This window comes from Myotis yumanensis, unplaced genomic scaffold (genome assembly GCF_028538775.1).
Source record: "Myotis yumanensis isolate MYYU_CA2020_CCGP unplaced genomic scaffold, mMyoYum1.0.hap1 SCAF_3, whole genome shotgun sequence".
NCBI lineage: Eukaryota > Metazoa > Chordata > Mammalia > Chiroptera > Vespertilionidae > Myotis > Myotis yumanensis.
In genome coordinates, this window is record NW_027223754.1 from 166390511 (window position 1) to 166410310 (window position 19800).

General features: G+C 47.8%; 1 protein-coding gene across 2 annotated transcripts in view; it reads right to left on the minus strand.

Moving 5' to 3' along the window:
* Positions 1-330: 330 nt before the first annotated feature.
* PFKM (phosphofructokinase, muscle) overlaps positions 331-19800 on the minus strand; it is a 42303-nt gene continuing 22833 nt past the window's right edge. For both annotated transcript variants that reach the window (XM_070410338.1, XM_070410336.1), the window contains exons 3-23: positions 15684-15757; positions 14795-14872; positions 13265-13454; positions 12877-13042; positions 11858-11902; positions 11311-11419; positions 11101-11196; positions 10768-10860; positions 10012-10137; positions 8372-8436; positions 7839-7902; positions 6593-6742; positions 6110-6180; positions 5689-5776; positions 5443-5595; positions 4829-4993; positions 3445-3506; positions 3103-3214; positions 1492-1591; positions 1305-1410; positions 331-855 (exon numbers count right to left, since the gene is read on the minus strand). In XM_070410338.1, the coding sequence (XP_070266439.1) occupies positions 711-855; positions 1305-1410; positions 1492-1591; positions 3103-3214; positions 3445-3506; positions 4829-4993; positions 5443-5595; positions 5689-5776; positions 6110-6180; positions 6593-6742; positions 7839-7902; positions 8372-8436; positions 10012-10137; positions 10768-10860; positions 11101-11196; positions 11311-11419; positions 11858-11902; positions 12877-13042; positions 13265-13454; positions 14795-14872; positions 15684-15757 (2258 nt within the window). In that variant the 3' untranslated portion in view covers positions 331-710. The remainder of the gene's footprint in view (positions 856-1304; positions 1411-1491; positions 1592-3102; positions 3215-3444; positions 3507-4828; positions 4994-5442; positions 5596-5688; positions 5777-6109; positions 6181-6592; positions 6743-7838; positions 7903-8371; positions 8437-10011; positions 10138-10767; positions 10861-11100; positions 11197-11310; positions 11420-11857; positions 11903-12876; positions 13043-13264; positions 13455-14794; positions 14873-15683; positions 15758-19800) is intronic.

Sequence of the window (19800 nt, forward strand, 5' to 3'; positions counted from 1 at the left end):
GAAAAGGGAGAACCCTGGGTTGTCAGTGGAGGAGTAGAGATCATGGGATGGCCGGGGAAAGCAGCTCTGGGTAATGGGTATATGATCAAAAAGAGAAACACAACTTCAGCTTAAGGGAGTCGGGAGCATCGTACTGACTGCAGAAGCAGCTAGTGCAGATGAAGGTGAGGACCAGTGAACTATGCTCCTAGGATCTGGTGTGCAGAGCCAGGAGATGCTGCACAAGTCCATGGGCTGTTCACACCGGCCGCATGTCCCATGTGTCCGGTCTGGGCAGAATCTGGTAGTGCTATGCTCTACTTGTGAAGATGACAGCAGGAGACCCAAAAGCACAGTGACCACTTGGCATTTATTAGTGTAGTTACTGTCTGTCATTGCAGCAAACACAGTAGAGGAACCAAGACTTTGTTATCACAAAGAAATAAATAAAGCTTATTTTTAGGAAAATTCTAACCGAGTAACTGAAATCTAGCAGTAGAGGAGCCCAGCCTGTGTGATGGATGAAGCTGGGGTAGAAGTCTTGATAAATTCTACCTGAAAGGAGCTTTCACTCATTGCCCCCTAGCCAGAGCTGATCTTGGCTGCAGTTAGAGAATAAAAGGAAACCTAATGAAAAATGAGCTAAAACACTTGAGAATATGTGGACTTGGATCTATCAGGGGGTGAGCTGACCATGATCAGACAATCCACCCCCTTCCCTCCAAAGATGTTTAGACAGGAGCTTCTCCAGACCGCTTCCGATTGATGTGCTCCAGGTGCGCATGCTCTGAGGTATCCAGGTCAATCTCATATTTGGCTAGGATTTTGAGGATGGGCCTCAGCTTCAGCCACCACTGTTCCTTGGGGATGCGGTGCCTACAGAGGAATGAGGTAGATCAGGGGTAGGGAGTGTCCAGCCCGCGGACCGTATAAGGCCCACGAAGTCACTTGGTCTGGCCCTGCCAAGGCATTAGGGTGAGTTAATTAAATGTTTGGCCAAATATCGCAGGCTAATTTTTAAATTGATAATTCTGTATGGCCCATGAATGATGTTATAAATATCCAAATGGCCCTTGACAGAAAAAGGGTTCCCCACCCCTGAGGTAGATGATGATTTAATCTATGAGCAGGGCAATCAACTATCAAATGCTTATGGGAAGAAGTGGAGCAAAAGAGGCTGGATTTAGGGCATGGGCATCGGATCCTAGGTAGGTACAGCAAAGATGTTACTCCTAAGAGAAGGACGGAAGGCAGTGAGCAGACTGGGAAAAGCAGACCATAAAACTACCAGGGAGGGAATCACTCCAGGAAGCAGATGTACTCACTCAAAATCGGTCTGGTCCTTCAGCTCAGCCACTGGTTGAAAGACCAGGGCCCTCTTACGCATCCCTAGAACGCAGCCCGAGTCTGGAGTATTGGCAAAAATCCGTCCTGCAATAAGACATGGTCAGTCAGCTTCTATACTGGGGAGCCTGCCTCTTTGGAGGGGCCTTACCCTCTTACCCCACCTACCATTACGGTAACTCTCTTTGATTTTCCCAGTCATCCAGTTCATGGCCTTGGCACCCATCTTAGTGGCAAAATTCCTGTCAAATGGAGTTGGGCTCCCACCCTAGAAAAAGAATCATAAAAATTACTGAGGGAAAGGCTCTAAGTAGCAGAGATATCTGAAAACAGAAAAAAAGGAAAGAATGGACCCAGGTTACTGCCAGAAACAGAAATCTAGAAATCTAATTATGAAAGGAAATCCTGAAATAGTTCTGGGAACCAGGGAGAGCTGGCCAGGGATATTTGGCCATTTGTCAGGTATAAGAGTTACTAATTAGGTAAAGGGATGACCGGTGTCACAGTGGCCACTCCTAGCTCCACAGCTCCCAGATCTTGTTCATGTACTTCTAGTCTCATTGGCCACTCGGTCACCTCCCTACCCCTCTTCAACCTAGCAGCTTTTGTCATCATCATCAATGACATTGAAGTGTTCCTTGTAGCCCAGTCTGGATGCTCTTGGTAGCTCCTCAGAATAATATAAAACACTAGAAGCCCGATGCATGAAATTCATGCAAGAGTAGGCCTTCCTTCCCCCCGCTGCCGGCACCGGCTTCCCTCAGGCCGCTGGCAGGCACCCGGGACCCAGGCTTCCCTCACAGCCCTGGCTTCATCCCGAAGGTCGTCCAGAAGGATGTCCAGAAGGACATCTGGTCTAATTAGCATATTATGATTTTATTATTATAGATTATTATAGATATAGATTTTTTTCTGAACTAAGAGAAAGTAGGTTGGAAAGTGGGAAGGAAAAACAGGAACGAGGTCTTCATACTTTCATATAATAGTACCCCATTCCTGCAGGTACTCATTCAAACTGAGATACTAGGAATTCATCTGTGGGTCGAGGAAGGTCAAAGGGCAATGCTTAGATAGCATCAGCTGGGGACATTTTGGATGGGGGAGGTCTCTAGTACCATAAGTGAGTGAGGCTGACCTTGGGTGGGGATTGAATGTGGGTGGTAGAAAGGAATTCCTTTTCCCTTGAAACTCAGTTAGTGGAGATGGAGCCCAACAGCAGCAAGGTGCCTGTACTCATATTCCACAGGCTCCGTCGGAAATGGTGTGGAGGGAAAAGCAATGGCTGACGCTCATTCTGGCTCTCATCCAAGCTTAATGAATGGCCCTGAAAAAAATGTTTCTCCTCTCTGGGCCTCATTTTCTTCATTGCAATTAGTGGTTCTCAACTGGAGACAATTTTACCCTCCAGGGGACATTGACAGATTTTACTTGTTATAACTTGGGGTGGCAGTGCTACTAGTGTCTCGTGGGCAGAGTCCAGGGTTGCTGTCAAACTGTTCTACGATGCACAGAACAGCCACTACGACCGAGAATTATCCTGCCCAAAACTGCAATAGTGCCGCGGTTGAGAAATCCTGCCCTAAATGAAGAGGATGGGCCACGTAATCTCTAAGGCCATTTCCAGGGTAAAGATGGTTTGGTTCTATGACTATAAAAGGCTGTAGGCTCATGCTCTATGTGGCACCGACAGCCTCCAGCAGGTCAGAGGCCAGTGGGAGCCTCAAGGCTGGGAGGGTTATGGTTGCCTGGTGAAGGGCATGACTGGGGCGTCTTCCCTACCTGCTGCATGTGGCCAAGCACATTCTTCCTGCTGTCGAAGATGCCCTTCCCCTCCTCAGAGTACAGGTTGAAAATGAAGTCAGTAGTATAATTCTCATTGCACTTCTCATTCCTGCCAGGTAGAGACCAAATGCCTGTGACTTTGGTTGTCTCCCCACCCCAGCACCCTCTTTCTGCCTCTGTAGGCTCTGCTCTGCCCTCTGCTATCTCCTCCCATGATTCAGGTTCCCTCCCTTTGTATCCAGATTCCTCAGTGTCCCAACCATGGACCCGTTCTGTGGGCTAGGGCCAAAGCCTGGCAATTTTCTCTCTTCAGTTAGGAGCACACCGTGGATGAGGTACCTTAACACCAAGCCCCTTTTCACAGTTGTTTTCATCTTTTGCACCAGATGTTCAACATTCGCCTAAAAATGAAACAGTAAATCCTAAGTCTGTGAGAGTGGATAAGGTCGGGCACGTGCAGAGACCTCTCCCCCACCAGGCTGCTCCCGGAGGGAACTGGGCCTGATCCCTTTATGAAGTTCAGTGCAGACTGAAATCTAAATGAAGACCGCAAATCGGACAGGCAGAGGAAGAAGTTGGAAACAGCTGTGGTGACTATCAGTTTTAGCCCCCTGGCCACCCCTCCCCTTGCCCCTTCCTAGGGGTTTCTGGTTCCCTCGGGGGGCTGACTCTGCTCTCAGCATCAGTCTGTACATGAGTTGCTTGTATGTACAGCAGTGATTCGCCTGGGAGGAACCTGTTCCTTCACTTGGGCTTTGAGTTGGGGGTGGGAGAGAAAAAGTCCCACCCTCCACTCCTGGCGGGGGCTGGCTGCAGTCTTGGATTAGGGAACTCCTTCAGTATCCACTGTGTGGCTCTTCTGCTCCTCCAGGGAACTGGGATCTTGGGAAGTAAGGGCCATATGGTCTCTCTGAGAGAGAGGAGTCAGAGCCTCATCCTGGAGGTGAAAGGGTATCCCCTTCTCAAAACTGGAATGAGAAGAGCCCATGTTGGTAGCAGGGGAAATTGGGAAGGGCAGCGCGATGTCCTAGAAAGGTCACCAACTTTCTCAATCAGTTCTGAGCTTAGAAAAGTTTCTAACCTCTCTAAACCTTTCTCGTCTGTAATATGAAGATAGTATTGCCCTAGCATGTCTGTTGTGAAAATAAAATGAAAAACACACATAAAGGTCCGAGCAGCATGCCGTCCTTCTAGATCAGTGGTTCTCAACCTTTCTAATGCCGCGACCCTTTAATATAGTTCCTCATGTGGTGGTGACTCCCAACCATAAAATTATTTTCGTTGCTACTTCATAACTGTAATTTTGCTACTGTTATGAATGGTAATGTAAATATCTGATATGCAGGATGTATTTTCATTGTTAGGAATTGAACATAATTAAAGCATAGTGATTAATCACAAAAACAATATGTAATTATATATGTGTTTTCCGATGGTCTTAAGCGACCCCTGTGAAAGGGTCGTTCGACCCCCAAAGGGGTTGCGACCCAGAGGTTGAGAACCGCTGTTCTAGATGAACGCTCCAACAGTAGGCGCTGTGGTCATGTATGTGAGGTCACGCTAAGGAATGCCTGCTCAGTGCTCTCTCTAGTCTCCTCGCAGGACTCCCAGACCAATCAGCTCTGTCCTCATCTTGAGCTCTCTCAGCTCAGGTCGCTGTGGGGACGGTGGGGACAGACTGGGGCAGGGGAGAGCCACCTAGCAGGCTCTGGGTGGTGTCTACCTGCAGGTCTCGAATGGTGAAGGGCTCCTCAAAAATGTAGGCGGCATCGGCCCCAGCCGCCAGGCCTGCCATGGTGGCCAGGTAGCCGCAGTAGCCACCCATAGTTTCAATGATAAACACCCGACGCTTGGTGCCTGCTGCTGACTGCTTGATGCGGTCACAGGTCTGCAAAGACAAAGGGTCATAGAAAGACACAGTCAGGGATCTGATTCTTGTCATTTTCGTGGCCCTTGTCGTAACCTAACCCTGGAGCTATCCCCTCCTGGGGCACCTTAGGTTCCTGCCTGCAGGACGGCAGGCACACTTGCCACACACACTGCAGAGCTACCCTTTCCATTGCTCAGAGAACGGAAATTAGGCTGTGACCTCAGAAAGGAAAAATACTTTTGTTATCAGAGTCTTGACGCATTTCTCGGTCAGAGGACTCACAGATGAGGAGAATAAACACATATGAATGGTTACATAGTCTGTGCAAATGCCTGGACTTGAAGAAGCATTTTTCAAATACTGCCACTTGGTTGGTACAAAAAAATATACCTCACTTTCCAGGACCAGACTCAGTCCAGGGCTTATAATGTTGGCCAGAGGCATGGGTGGGGGTGGGGGGCTCTCACCGTGCAAATGGTATTGAGCGCTGTGTCAGCCCCCACACTGAAGTCTGAGCCAGGGACATTGTTGGAGACGGTAGCAGGAATGATCACAAACGGGATGCAGAGCTCGTCATACTGCTTCCTGCCCTCCATCAGTTCCAGGCCCCCTGTGTAAGCCTGAGAAGATAGTGGTAGGGGCAGGATGAGGGGAGAGAGGGAAACGTAGGAGGGAGGGAGGGAGGGAGAGGAGGAAATGGGACTGGCACTCACCTCAAAGCCCCCAATGATGACAAGGCCCTGAATGTTAAACTTAGTGATGTTGGCACTGATCTGTTCTAAGCTCTTCTTGGGCAGAGTCCTAATTGGGGGTGGAAGTGGGTGGGAAGAGGTGTGGGGGTGGGGAGGGAGGATAATGAAATTTGGGGAAGAGACAGCAGAGAGAGAAAAGTTAGAGGACACTTTACTTTTAATTTCTTGATTTGTGTCCTCTTCCCTACCCCACCCCCACCCAAGAACACACACTGGGGCTCTAAACTGCCAGAGCTGGTAAAAGGGGTGGGGTGGCCTGTCTGCTCTCACTGAAGCAACTGTAAGAATGGGGGGAGAATCCCAGACAACAGCAGTGGTCCCAGCAGACCCTGACCTGACGAACTGACTCCCAGGAAGGGGGTGCTCCTGCAATGCCACTTACCTTTTAGTCCCAAGTTTAGACCCACCCTGGCCAGTCCAGCCTCCAACATAGCTCCAGCCAGCTTCCTCAATCTGCAGGGAAAGGTCAGATCGTACACTGACCCCACCTGAGTTCTGAGCCCACCCTGACACCCTCTGGTTGGAAGAGGAACACCAGGGATTGGTTTTTCCCCACCTCGTTGGACATCTTCCACCCTTTCTGCTCATTCCCAAATGATGAGCACCTACTTATGTGAGGCACTGTGTTGAGCTTTGGGATTTAGAATTAAATGAGACGTTGCTTGCAAAGGGTTCGACTCAGTGGCCCTTGCCTGTTTCTACTGTCCTAAAATTAAATATCTGCTTCTGCTCAAACTATGAGACAGAAAGGTAGTGAGGGGCAGGGGAAGAAAAGAGAACAGACAGATGACCCCCTGCTACACTTATCCCCCATGACTGCTCCGTGGCCCCAGAATACCACCCTCTTTCCTGTTGGCTCCCGTACCTGACCCTTGGCCAGGCCCTCGAAGCCGTCATGCACAACCAGAACTCGGTTGCCCTGGATGAGGCCAATTCTCACGGTGGAGCGGACGGCAGCATTCATGCCTGCTGCCGGGGCCCCCACATTCATCACGGCCACTGTGTGCAAGCCCGTCTGTGGAGAAGCAAGCAGAGAGAGAGCAGGGGGGAAAGGGGGGACAGGTCAGAAAGGAAGCTGAACTAAGTCCCTTGTGGTCCTTGAGTCAGGACATCTGCCTGACAATACACACCCCTCTCTCAGGGAACTCTTGCATAGCTTGCTCCCTCATACAATAGAAGCAAAATTCCGTATCACAAATCAGTCAATAAAGCTGCTGTCCCTGACCCCAGATATCCTATATAATAAAAGCCTAATGTGCTAGGTGTCCGGTCAACCAATCAAAGCATAATATGCTAATGATATGCTAAGACCACTCAACCGCTTGCTATGACATGCACTGACCACCAGGGGGCAGATGCTCCGACTGGTAGGTTAGCTTGCTACTGGGGTCTGGCTGATCAGGACTGAGCGAGAAGGGCCGGTCATGCCCTGGAGCCCTCCCGCGGCCCCTCCCCGGCTGGCCAACCTCGCGGGCCTCTAGTCATTATATAATGAATAAGACCTTCCAGAGCAGCATTTTCCAAAGTGAGATCCTCGGACCACTTGCTTCAGAATCCATCTAGGGAGCTCATTAAACCCACCTCTTCCTAGGCCCTGCCCCAGATCTAAATCCCATCTGGAGGAATGACCCAGGAATCTGCATCAGCACCAGGGACTCTGATCTACATAAATATAGAGAAACACTACTCCATGGAAGAGGTGGCTTAAAAGCACTTAGGTGTGACTAGTCCCAGATTTGCCCAGAGAAAACAATACCTAAGCCCTCTTTCCTGTTCCTTGCATGCTATCACGTTAGCTCTGAATTGGACACGGGTCTTGGTCAGAGATACCCAGGGCATGCTAAGAACACAGGGCTGGTACCTGGGCGTGGCTAACAGAAAACTATCTTTGTAGGGTCAGGGACTCGGCACTGAAGGTGATAGTGGGGCAAAGAAACTGGCCCTTGGTATCAGAGTCTTGACGCATTTCTCAGTCAGAGGACTCACAAATGAGGAGAATAAACACATATGAATGGTTACATAGTCTGAGGTACTAGGAACTGGGAGAAGCACTTCATAGAGGGAGACTGGGGGCACGCCAGGGTGAAGTAGGGTGAATAACTTGCCAGTACCTTAGACACTGGGGGTCTGACATGAGCCAGAAGCTTGTACACCTCCCAGTTGTTCATGAAGCTCCTGTAAAAAGTAGTGAGAGGTGTCTTCCATCCATTCCCCAAGCCAGCAGCCAATGGGATCTGGTCTGAAGTTTTGCTCCCAATGTGAAACACCACAGGACAAATCTCAAAGGACATAAGTGGGGCAGCAGCAGGGACTGGGCAGGGTCTGCAAAGGGGGCACTAATTCATCAAACCCTCCAGAGCACTCTTTTCCCCAGGTTCAGCAGAGACTGCCCCTTGCCTAGAATCTAGCCAGGCTCCACAGAGAGAAATACAGATTATAAAAGGCCAATCTCAGGGAGGGCATCCTTGGGATGAACTGAGCCTCATGGTTACTTCACAGCTAATTCTCTTGGGGAAGAAAGTTTGCGGAGACAATAAGAAGAGGAAGAGGCAGAGGCTCATATTTTAGGTCAGAAGCTCTGTGACTTTTGGCTTCATTTGGCATCTCACTGCTGTAGCTAGTGAGCTTCCGGTCGTCTCCTCACCGGCCTCTCAGCTTCAGGGCTTCATCAAACTTCTTCTCGCTCATGGCCTTGGTCACGTCTTTGGTCTGAGGGAGGAGCACAGCAACAATCACGAATCCAGGGCAGGTCTAGCACAGCTGGAGGCCCATCCCACAGGGAGACTCTGCCCATCGCTGGCGTGTGACTAGGTCTTGCCCACCCTGCACCCCACCTTTCCTCAAACTTTCACAGAAGAGGTATTTTTATTTTTCCCTTAATTTTCTGAGTAATGAGCAGCAATAGAAGAAAGCTGATCCAACGCTCTGATTATTAGAAGATGGGCAGAGTGGAGCAGTGCTCACATATAAAACAGCACCTTCCTCCACCACACACTCAGGGCCCAGCCTCCCAGTGGCCCCTGAACCAGTGAGTGCATGAAGAAGACCCTGCAGATGACCCAGATGGGGAGAAAGGCTGACCCCGGCCATGTGCTCCCCCACCACTGACTTCTGCTCTGGGAGCCAATGCTTTAGCTCTAAGGCTTTTAGAGATCCAGTTCCGAGCAAGGCTGGAGCCTGTCTGGGCTGTAGGTCACTGGAACCCTGAGGGCCAGCCCTGAGCATTCATGCCAGACACGTTAGCTCTCAGCCACGATGTTCGCTCTGTGGTATCAGTGATTCCTCTATAAGGGCCACACCATTTCCTGAGCATGCAAGTTTCCAGGCACTGCATCAAACCCTTCATGTAGCTTCTCTCCAATCCTTACACCAGCCCTCCAGGTGGGTATTAGTACCTCATGTTGGTTCAGAGAAGCATGTCCAGGGTAGAAATCAGAGGAAGATATAAGCTACCCAGCCAGACCTTAATAATATCCCCTGCTTTTAATAAAGTTTGGAGAGCCCTAGCTGGTTTGGCTCAGTAGATAGAGCATCAGCCTGTGGATCCCAGGTTCAATTCCGGTCAAGGGCACATGCCAGCGTTGTGGCCTCAATCCCAAGTAGGGGGCGTGCAGGAGGCAGCCGATCAATGATTCTCTCTCATCATTGATGTTTCTATCCCTCTTTTCCTCTCCCTTCCTCTCTGAAATCAATAAAAATATATTTAAAAAAATAAAGTTTGGAGAGCCTGGTTGGTGTTGCTCAGTGGTTGAGCACTGACCCATGAACCAGGAGGTCACAGTTCAATTCCTGGTTAGGGCACATGCATGAGTTGCAGGCTCAAAGCACAGTAAGGACATGCAGCAGGCAGCCAATTGATGTTTCTCTCTCATTAATGTTTCTAGCTCTCTATCTCTCTCCCTTCCTCTCTCTCTAAAATGAATAAAAACATATTTTAAATAAATAAATAAAGTTTGGAGAGATATTGCATTTCTCTTCTAATAGACACGATGAAGGGGTTTGAGGTTGGATGTCATGAGATAATGGGTCTCCTTACTAGGCAAGATGTAGAGTCTCCCATTCTTTAGGAACATGTCACAGATGGGGAAACTGAGGCTGGGTTGGAGAGGTTATGGCCGCTATGCAAAGCCCATGGCGTCCTTTCCCCAGACGTCTCTTACTCTGCCGTGCTGCCTTCCTTCTGCTCCTGCCCCCAGCAGCCTTGGAGTTGGTCTCCTTCCCCATAAGCTCCAGCTCAGAGACGGGTTTGGAGCATTAGGAAGGGGCACTGGAGTCAGTACTTACCACCTGGACACACTCCATGAGAGGCAGGCGCACAGCCTGGTTACCGGAGAGGCTCACCACACAGGCTGGGGTGTCTGGGGTCCCCTCCAGTAGTGCCATCACTGCTTCCACACCCATCCTGCTGCCCTGTAGGAGCCCAAGGAGCAAAGTCTGGTGCAGGCCTCCCTATCTTGGCCTGGCCTGGGGAACCAGGGCACTTTGCGCCCTTTCCATCTCACAGGGTGGAGTTCCACATTTAAAGACTGTAGCCAGGAACTTCCTGGGCTTTACCTCCCTACCCAGATTGCACCTAAAGCTTCATGACTTCATCCTCTTGTCATCAGAACCCCAAGGATACTACTTGATTCCAGAGAAACAGGTCCCACTGTAGTGGTCAAGGGGATCGATGAGGCTTAATAATATTCCTTTCTTATTGATAAAACAAGGAAGGATATTGCCTCTCTCTTCCAATGAAAGTAGGATAAGAGGGTTCAAACTGAGTGTCTGAGGTTAGATTAGATCTTAACAACTGCACTGATGCTCATAGCTCTAAGATAGGAGACCTCACCATTGGGGGAGCATATAGTTTCCCATCATTTTTTGCAACAGAAAAGAACTCCCGAGTGTAAGGGAATGGGTCCAGCCACTGCAGAGGCTGGTGGCGAGACAGCGTGACCAGTGGTTTAAGGCCCTGTGCTGGTGAGGTCCAGTCCTGCAGGGGAAGGACAGCAAGCTGAGGGTTCTAAGGCAGGAGGGCCACCAAGCCCCAGGACTTACCAGGATGCGGTCAAAGGCTGATGGTGTCCCACCCCGCTGCACATGCCCCAAGACAGTGACCCGGGTGTCATATCCCAGACGCTTTACCACCAGCTGAAGAGACCAAGAGAGGAACAGAGAAAGGGATATACAGAGTCAAAGAAAGAAGAGACATAGATAAAGCATGGACAGCTTATCTTCTTATCTTATAATGATTCCTGGTGGGAGGAAACCAGGGGGCGGGAACCCTGGGAGAGATGTGCAGAAGGATTAAGGAGAGACTCAGAAATCGTTAGGGAATGGGCCCGGGGTGGGTAAGGTGTTCGAGACATCTCTGACTTCATGCATACTAACGTTCTTGACGTCTTCTGAGGTGATTGGTTTCCCATGTTTGTCAATCGCACCCTCAGCCACAATGATGATGTTCAGACGAGAACCACGGGTCCTTGTCTGGCCAAGCACAAAGAGGGAAATGGTGAGTGAAACCCATGGAGGGGAAACGGAACATCAGTGAAACAGGGTGAGGAATTTTATTTTTTAAGGGCAAAGAAATAGTGCCAGTACCTCGCTGAGCCGGCGACAAAGGTGCTCCTCCCAGTCATCATCTGGTGGACATTCAGGAATAAAAACCCAGTCGGCGCCACAGGAGAGAGAAGTGACAAGGGCGAGGTATCTGAGATGAGAACCAGAGGCATCACGCTAGGAGCTACGCTTCACAGATAGCCTCCCCTGTACCCAACAGGTTCCCCAGTCCCCATAGTTGGTGAAAGCACTGAGGATCCTCAGTTTCATTCTTGGGGTGAGGGTAACCCTTAAGACAGCTTCTCAATAGATTCTGCCCCTGCAGGGCACTTTCTATTCATGCTCACCTCCCACAGTGGCTTCCATCTCAGAGCACTGCCTGTTCTTTCACACTGCGTGTGCCTGTGCACGTGCACACATGTACACTCATGCACGTGTAGGTATGCATGGGAGGTGCAGTGGGGACAGGGAAAGGGGCGCGTGTGCACCTCCAGGTCTGTACCACTGGAGGCCTCTCTGGACTCCACAGGGAGAAGGAAAGGGCTAGTGCTGGGTCCATGGAATAAATGAGTCAAGATGGGGATCTTACCCACAATGCCGGCCCATCACCTCTAGCACAAACGTTCTCTGGTGGCTGCAAGAGATAGACACTTACACTGTCCAAGCGTCCCTATGGTCAAGATCAGCTGTACCCACTTTTAGACCAAGTAACCCCTCTGGAAGATGTATTTATGCCGCTAGGCCTTCCAGCAGGTTTCCTGAGAGAACAGGAAGACTACGGGAAACACTTTAGCCACAGGGTGTCCTTCCTAGGCCTAAGAGAACACAGCAGTAAAAGGTGTCAGTACTGCCCAGTGGATAGAGTGTCGGCGTGCAGACTAAAGGGTCTCGGGTTCAATTCTGGCCAAGGGCACATGCCCGGGTTGTGAGCTCGATCCCCTGCAGTAGAGGACGTGCAGGAGGCAGCCAACCAATGATTCTCTGTCATCACTGATGTCTCTATCTCTCTATCTCTCTCCCTTCCTCTCTGAAATCAATAATATATATAATTTTTTTTTAAAAAAAGGTGTCAGTACTAAGGCTCTGTTCCAGAAAGGATGGGGCTCAGGAAAAGGAGAGAAAGGGAAAAGAAGGGAAGAAGAGAGGACTTGACTAACCTGGAATCCTCTAGGATTCCCCTGGGATGAACTGTTACCCTTAGCCCTCCCATTCTCCCACACTGCCTCGAAGCCCCCTAACCGCTGAGCGGTGGTGGTAATGGCCTCTACAATCTCTATGATGTGGTTGGAAAGGGCGGCTCAGGTTTTGGGCTCCCTGGATTCACCTCAGTCTAGACACTAATTATGTGGGAGACTCAAGAGGTATAAAGACTTCAGAGCTACATGTTTGGACAGTGGGCTAGACAGAGGCAAGAGGCAAATCTTGCAGCATTTCAAGAGCAGTGCAATTTCAATGCTCTAGGGATAATTCCTAGTTAAAAATGTGTTCTAGCCTCAGGAAACTAGTCATTATAGTCACCATAGCTCAAACACTCCATCTTCTCTAGCTCGGAGCTCTTAGCCTGTCTCAGCTGCCATCCTCCTACATTGCCCACCCCCAGCCCCTTACCTCTGAGCAGTAGTAGTGATGGCATCTACAATCTCTATGATCCGGTGCAGGGCAGAGTCAGTGCCAATGGTCATATCGGTGCCGCAAAAGTCATTGTCAATTGATCCAACCAGACCCACGATGTTCAGGTAGCTAGACTTCTTTGCTTCCTCAGCTGTGATCTTACCTGACAATGGAAAGCAAACCAGGAGCCCTGGGTGAGGTGCCCGGCATGCCAAAGAGCAGATGACCAGAGAGAGAGGGAACTGGAGCTAGTGGGAATTGTAAGCTACGGCAGAAAAAGGAGGGCAAAGACGGCCCATTTTGCCTAGGTAAGGACTTTCTCCAAGGGAAGGGAAGGGGTGTGTGTGCGCACGCACAAACAATACCGATGAGAAATATGTCTCACCCTCTTTCTGGAGGTCACTCAACAAGCCACTCCACTCAGAACGGAAGGTGTCAGCTCCAGTGAGGCTGCCATCACCCCCAATGACACACAGATTGGTGATCCCACGCTTCACCAGGTTGTGGGCAGCTCGGAGTCGTCCCTCTCGTTCCCTAAAGTCCTTGCACCGGGCACTGCCAATCACTGTGCCTCCCTTTGGGGAAGAGGGAGAAGTCAGCTCACCAGATGACACAGCCAAATTTGGGCTTAACATGCTCAGATTCCCCTATTCCAACTCTGTGATGGGCTGACATAACCATGTGGTCCCTGGGAAGTTTCCTGACATCCTTAAGAGTCATTTGTTTCTTTGAAAGGAAAGGGCAACAATGCTGGCTGGGATGTCACGGCATCATTCCTACTTTCTGCTACACCTCTTTTGGAAGGCTGCTAAGGTCAACCCATTTGTTTGAAGGCCTTGTTATCAACATGATTTTCCTCAAAGAGAATACATAGATGTCTGCTGGCTTTTGAAATAATCTCCACCCTTTGGAAATTCTCCCTACTGGCCCGACATTAAGGATTGTATCATCTCCATGTGCTTGGTAGTGTTCTCCTCTCTCCACCACACTGGGAGTTCTAATTGTAACCTGGCACTGTCAGTCTTTTCCCTTCGCTCTGTGGGATCTATGGTGCTAGTGGAAAGAGCCGCAATACCCAGGTATTCACAGGAAAAACAGCTTTGGATATAGAAAGCCTTAAATTTCCAGGGGTTTACAGAAACCCCAAGAGGTAAATACGCTTATTTTCAAAAATCATATAAGCTCCTGATATCCAGAACTTTGGGGCACTGATGGAGACTTCTGGCTCATTCCCAGACCACGTTATGGCAGGCACCATCACTTGCCTAGAACTGTCACTACGCCCTGGACATTAAATTTCTTTCCATGGTGTGGTAAAGGATTGAGGCAAAGGATGGAGATATAAATATAATTTGTAAATTTTTCAGTAAATCAGAAAATGAGTATATAGTAACTTAAAGAATGACTTAAAGGCACAGGGTTATGGATATGATCGGGGTATTTTTAGTTTTTCATTTGTTTGGTTGGTTGACTTTAACTCTGAAAGGCTCTCTGGGTTCCTCCCTCCCTTAAATGGTCTGGTTTCAGGTCACCTCATCCCATCACATGAGGACTAGCATATTTCAGCCTTACTTCTGGCTCTGGCTCCAGTCCTCTGGTAAGGTTATTTTCAGGGCCAGACCTTCCCCGTGACCCCAGAGCAGGTCTTGCTTACATGCCAGGTCCCCAAGTATTGCCTATGACCTTTATATACAGAGCAAACTGTCCTATGAGCACATCCCCACTCTCTATCCCACTTTAGGAAACCAGGGTGATACTTTCAAATGCAAAGAGTAAAGGGCAAGCATAGCCCCTACCTTGTCACTGAATCCCTTCCCATCACACCACATGGCAGGGAACTGGGGAAACCATGAGCCCAGAGCAGCATGGTTTGAAACAAGGACAAAACATGGGACAAACGTCTTCTAGAACGTACCAGCTGAAGCATCATCGAAACGCTCTCCCAGGTGGCTTCCCTGATGTTCTCGCCACCATCCACCAGGCCTTGATAACCCTGTGGGGCACATTAGACCCATTCAGTCTCTGCTAGGCTTCCCCCTAAACTCCCAGGATCAAGACAGAAACCTGGGAAGAGGTTCTCAGAGAATGAAGTCACCTGCTCCCATTACAGATTCCTGGATACTTGTAAGACCAAGATAGTCCAACTTTTTCAATACTCTCTTCTAGTTTCTCCCATTTTTTATGTCCTTCCTAATACTTAATCTTAATTCCTCTTGTTCTTGGCTCATCCCATTTCCTCTAATCCGCTTCCCAGGGGAACTAGATAACAGATGGTTTTGGTAACAGTGGAGGAAAAGAAAAGGGGATGTTGGAGGGAGGGAGAGGAATATGACTTGAAAAGACAAGAAGCTATTAAATTTAAGAGAAGACAGCTAGACTTTACCTAAAGAAGAGTGACAAAGAACAAGAGGAAACGAAAGGAAGGGAAACAAAGAGGAATTAGAACCTCAGAAAGTTGGGCAAACTACAGAAATCTAGTGAGACTCTTTCCTCCTATGGCTCTATCTCTGGATTTACTCAATTTGCTGTGAAATGCTAACTCATTTCAGCTTCTCTCTCTGTTTTGGAGGGAGGTGGAGGGAAGACAGGTACTTCTTCCTTTAAACTGAACAGGCAACATGAGGACCCGATCCACAGATCCCTGGGTCCTACCATCATTACTGAGGCTGAGAGTGGGGAGGGAGCCAAGACAAATCAGACACAGCAATGTAACTGGGAGGTAAGGAAAGAGAAAGTGGGGAGAGGAAAGGAGCAGGTTAAGCATATAGCAAAAAAAGAAATGGAGAACAAAGTAGAGAACCAACCTCATGGACAAAGAAGACACGGGCACCAGTAAAGATACCAACTCGGACCACAGCCCTGACAGCAGCATTCATTCCTGCAAGGAGAAAAGAAAGAAGTGAGAAAGAGGTTACTCCTAAGAAAAGCAGCCCTGGAATCCAAGATAGGAGACAGCTCTTTTCCCTATTTTATTGTATTTTATTTTGTTTTATGTATTTTATTGATTTCAGAGAGGAAGGGAGAGGGACAGAGAGATAGAAACATCAATAATGAGAAAGAATCACTAATAGGCTGCTCCTTGCCTTCCCCACACTGGGGATTGAGCCTGCAACCTGGGCATGTGCCCTGACCAGGAATCGAACCGTGACCTCCTAGTTCATAAGTCAACACTTAACCACTGAGCCACGCTGGCCAGGCTTTTCCCCTATTTTTTAAATATATATATTTTTATTGATTTCAGAGAAAGGAAGGGAGAGGAAGAGAGAGACAGAAACATCAATGATGAGAGAGAATCATTGATCGGCTGCTTCCTGCACACACCCTACTGGGGACAGAGCCGCAACCTGGGCATGTGCCCTGACGGGAAATCGAACCATGACCTTCTGGTTCATAGGTTGATGCTCAACCCCTGAGTCACACTGGCTGGGCTAGGCTTTTTTCTAAATCTAAAATATTCCTCTCATCCAAGTCTCAATGTTAATGTAGCTCCAGATACCAGCCTCATCCCCCCCCCCACCCCCCTATATGAATTACCTTAGGTAATTCAGTATTATAAAGAATAAAATATAAAATAGGAAGTGGTGAGCGATGAAGCTACACAGGTGACCAATTTCCCCCGCCCCAAATCCTATCTTTCCTTGCCAGGGCAATCTGGGGAATAATAATCTTGAATGCTTATTGTGTTAGACACTACTAAGTGCTTATCAAACATCATCTCAATTAATCCTATCCACAACCCTAGAGTTGCCTCCATTTTACAAATTTTGGAAACTGAAGTTCCAAGAGGTCAAGGTCAGAGCTAGTACTCTTAAAAAGCTCAGATTTAAATCCAAGTCCTAAAATGCTTAAACCAACATTACTGACCTCCATGCTATGCCCTCCTAATCTCAATGGCTGTCCTAGGTTTTTCTTTGTCTTCTCCACTGAATCTAGACATACATCCAGCTTTGGTAAGCTTTTCAGGACAAAGACATGACTCTCTGAGGCTCAGTGACCTGTCTTCACACATATACAGCTTTTTATTGTCATTTGAGTTGGTGTATGTTACAATGTGTACCACACAGTTGAGATTCTCTGGCTTATAATGTGAGGAGGGACTCAAGGTGATGTTCAAGGAGTGATAGCGCCATAAGAGATCAACTTCTTATTCAAGATACTCCAGTATGTGTTTTTGTTTCAATTTAAAATCTACTTGCATCTTCCTTAACCCTACCTGGGGAAATACCATCTTACCAGTGAGCACTAGAGAAGCCAGAATCCATCACAAACTACTGGAAAGGAAGAGAATCAAAAAGACCAGAATATCTTCTTCTGGTTGTTGTTCTGTTTTTTAGGCTGATATGGCTGTAAGCTCCAAATCATATTGGAGGTCCATTCACTCACTGAACAAATACTTAGTGAATACATATCATGTTCCTGGCGCTATGTAGGCACTGGGTACACAGTAGAGAAGAACACAGAGTTAGGGGATATAGAGATAAAGTGCTTGGTAATGGTCCTCAAGACCTGTGAAGAATTATAATATGGTGACAATATGGGTCCTTATGAAGGAGATTTGTACAAAGTGCAGTGGGAACAAGGAGAAGGAGCATTTCGGCTACGAGGAGGAAGTCTGTATAGAAAAGACCATTTGTGCTGAGACCTAAAGGACAATTTTCCATTTAATCTTTTTGTCAGGTGGACAAATTTGGGGGGACATGTTCCAGGCAGGGAGGATAACACAAATAAAGGTGAGTTTCAGTGAATAACCTTAGGTAATTCAGTATTATAAAGAATAAAATATAAAATAGGAAGTGGTGAGCGATGAAGCTACACAGGTGGGCAGGCACCTATAAGCTCTGAGAAAGTGGCCTTCATTCTGTAGGCCAGTGTTTGACTAAGGATCCATGAGTAATGCTTTTGCGGGCATGGGCACTTCTTTTGGGACAAGGTCCACAGCTTTCATTTGAATCTTAAAAGGATCTGTGACCAAAAAATAAAGTTACAGACTCTGGAGAATGATTGAAGCACCGTGACAGTAGAGGGACAGGATGAGATGGACATATCAGAGTATGGCTTTGGCAATGTGGAGGACAGACTGAAAAAGAAGTCACTAGGATTAGATGGCCATCAGATAGCCTAGACAAAAAAAATGATGAGGTTCTAGACTTGCGAGAGTGACATTTGTTGCAAAACAGAGATACTGGACAGGAGACACTCAGGAAATGGAAGCAATAGGACCTATAACTAATCAGCAATGTGATTAGATTTCCAAGTTTTGTGGAAGATGAGGAAATGCCCATGACTGACTTTCACAAAGGGTAAATTGTCGTGCAGTTAACTGAGCAGAGGCAGGTTTTGATTTGGGAAGATGGGGTGGGGATGACACACTCATATTTTGAGTTGAGTTCCTGTGGGACAGCATGTGAACTTGGAAGAGGCTGTCTCAAGAGAATATGAAGAATTTGAAGGGAAAAGGGCAAGGAAAGAAACCCTGAGGAAAAGCAACATTGAAGGAATGGGCAGGGGATGAGGAATCCATGAAGGAAACTCCAAGGAGCAACCAGAAAGACAAAAGGAGACCAGGGCTTAGCAATGTCTTCGAAGCCATAGGGGACAGTTTCAAGACGTGGAACAGTGTCGAATGCTTCTGATAATTAAAATAACAACCGCAAGGTTGGGCATGCCAACAAGAGGTCATTGGTGAGCACTGATATCAAAGCTTATTTATGACATCACTGAGGCAAAGCCCCGTGAAGGCTAGAGGTCTGAGTTAACAATCTCAAATTGAAGGAATCAAAACTGAAAAGTCTGTGAAGAGAGGGGGCTTCTCAGAAGCTTTAAGAAAAGCCTGTGTGTGCCCGGCCGGTGTGGCTCAGTGGTTGAGCGTCGATCTATGAACGAGGAGGTCAGGGTTTGATTACCCGTCAGGGTACATGCCGGGGTTGTGGGCTCAATCCCCAGCAGGGGTGTGCAGGAGGCAGCCAATTAATGATTCTCTCTCTACAGGGATGTTTCTATCTCTCTCTCTCCCTCTCCCTTCCTCTCTGAAATCAATAAAAATATATTTAAAAATAAATAAATAAGTAAAAGGTTTTAAGTGTAAAGGACACAACAGATGGTGGGTACAAAATATCCAAGTCCATTGAGCAGAAGAAAAATCCCACAAGAAAAGAAGATTCTTTCTCTTCTCTCCTCCCTCTGCCTTCTTCTTACCTCAACCCTACCAACTTCTAGAGATCATCTTTCCTGCTTCTAAATGGGATAGCTGAGTGTTTTCTTAGAAATCAAGGTTTAGGACCCTCTTTGTGTCCCTGGACCTGTGTCTAAAACTCCTAGTTCCCTAGAAATCACAGACCAGGATGTATAGATAGTTTATATCAGAGAGTCCCAGTAATTCTTTGGACTCTGGTATCCAAACTCATTGGCCTAGTCTGGCCCCAGGTCAGTTCTGGCCAGGCTCCCCTTGGCTGTTCCATGCTGTCCTAAATAGCTCTCTATGAGCAGCTGTCTGACCTATTAGAAGCAAGATGAAGGATAAGATTGCAGGCAGCATCCAAGGGGGTATTCTGGGTACAGCTAGGAGGGGCTCTGAAGAACGTCAGAAGCATGCAACTTTTTAGAGTCTCCAATTACAGCCTGCTGCAAAGAGGCTTTGGGAAGAAGAACTATGAGTGATGGTTCTCTACAAGATAGAAATAAAACTAATATATGACTTGATCCCTATCTTTTTTAAAGCGGAAACTAAAATGTTTCTTTCTACCTTAACTGAACTTTGAATAAGAGAAAAATTATTTAACTCCAAATAAGAGGACTAAATGTTTGTTAGATATGAATTACTCTTTCTGATGAATATGTCACTGAAAATTATAACTCCTAGAATAGCAATCAGAGAGATAATAGAATCCCTGCTCTTGTAAACATGTAAAAATAGAATGAGCA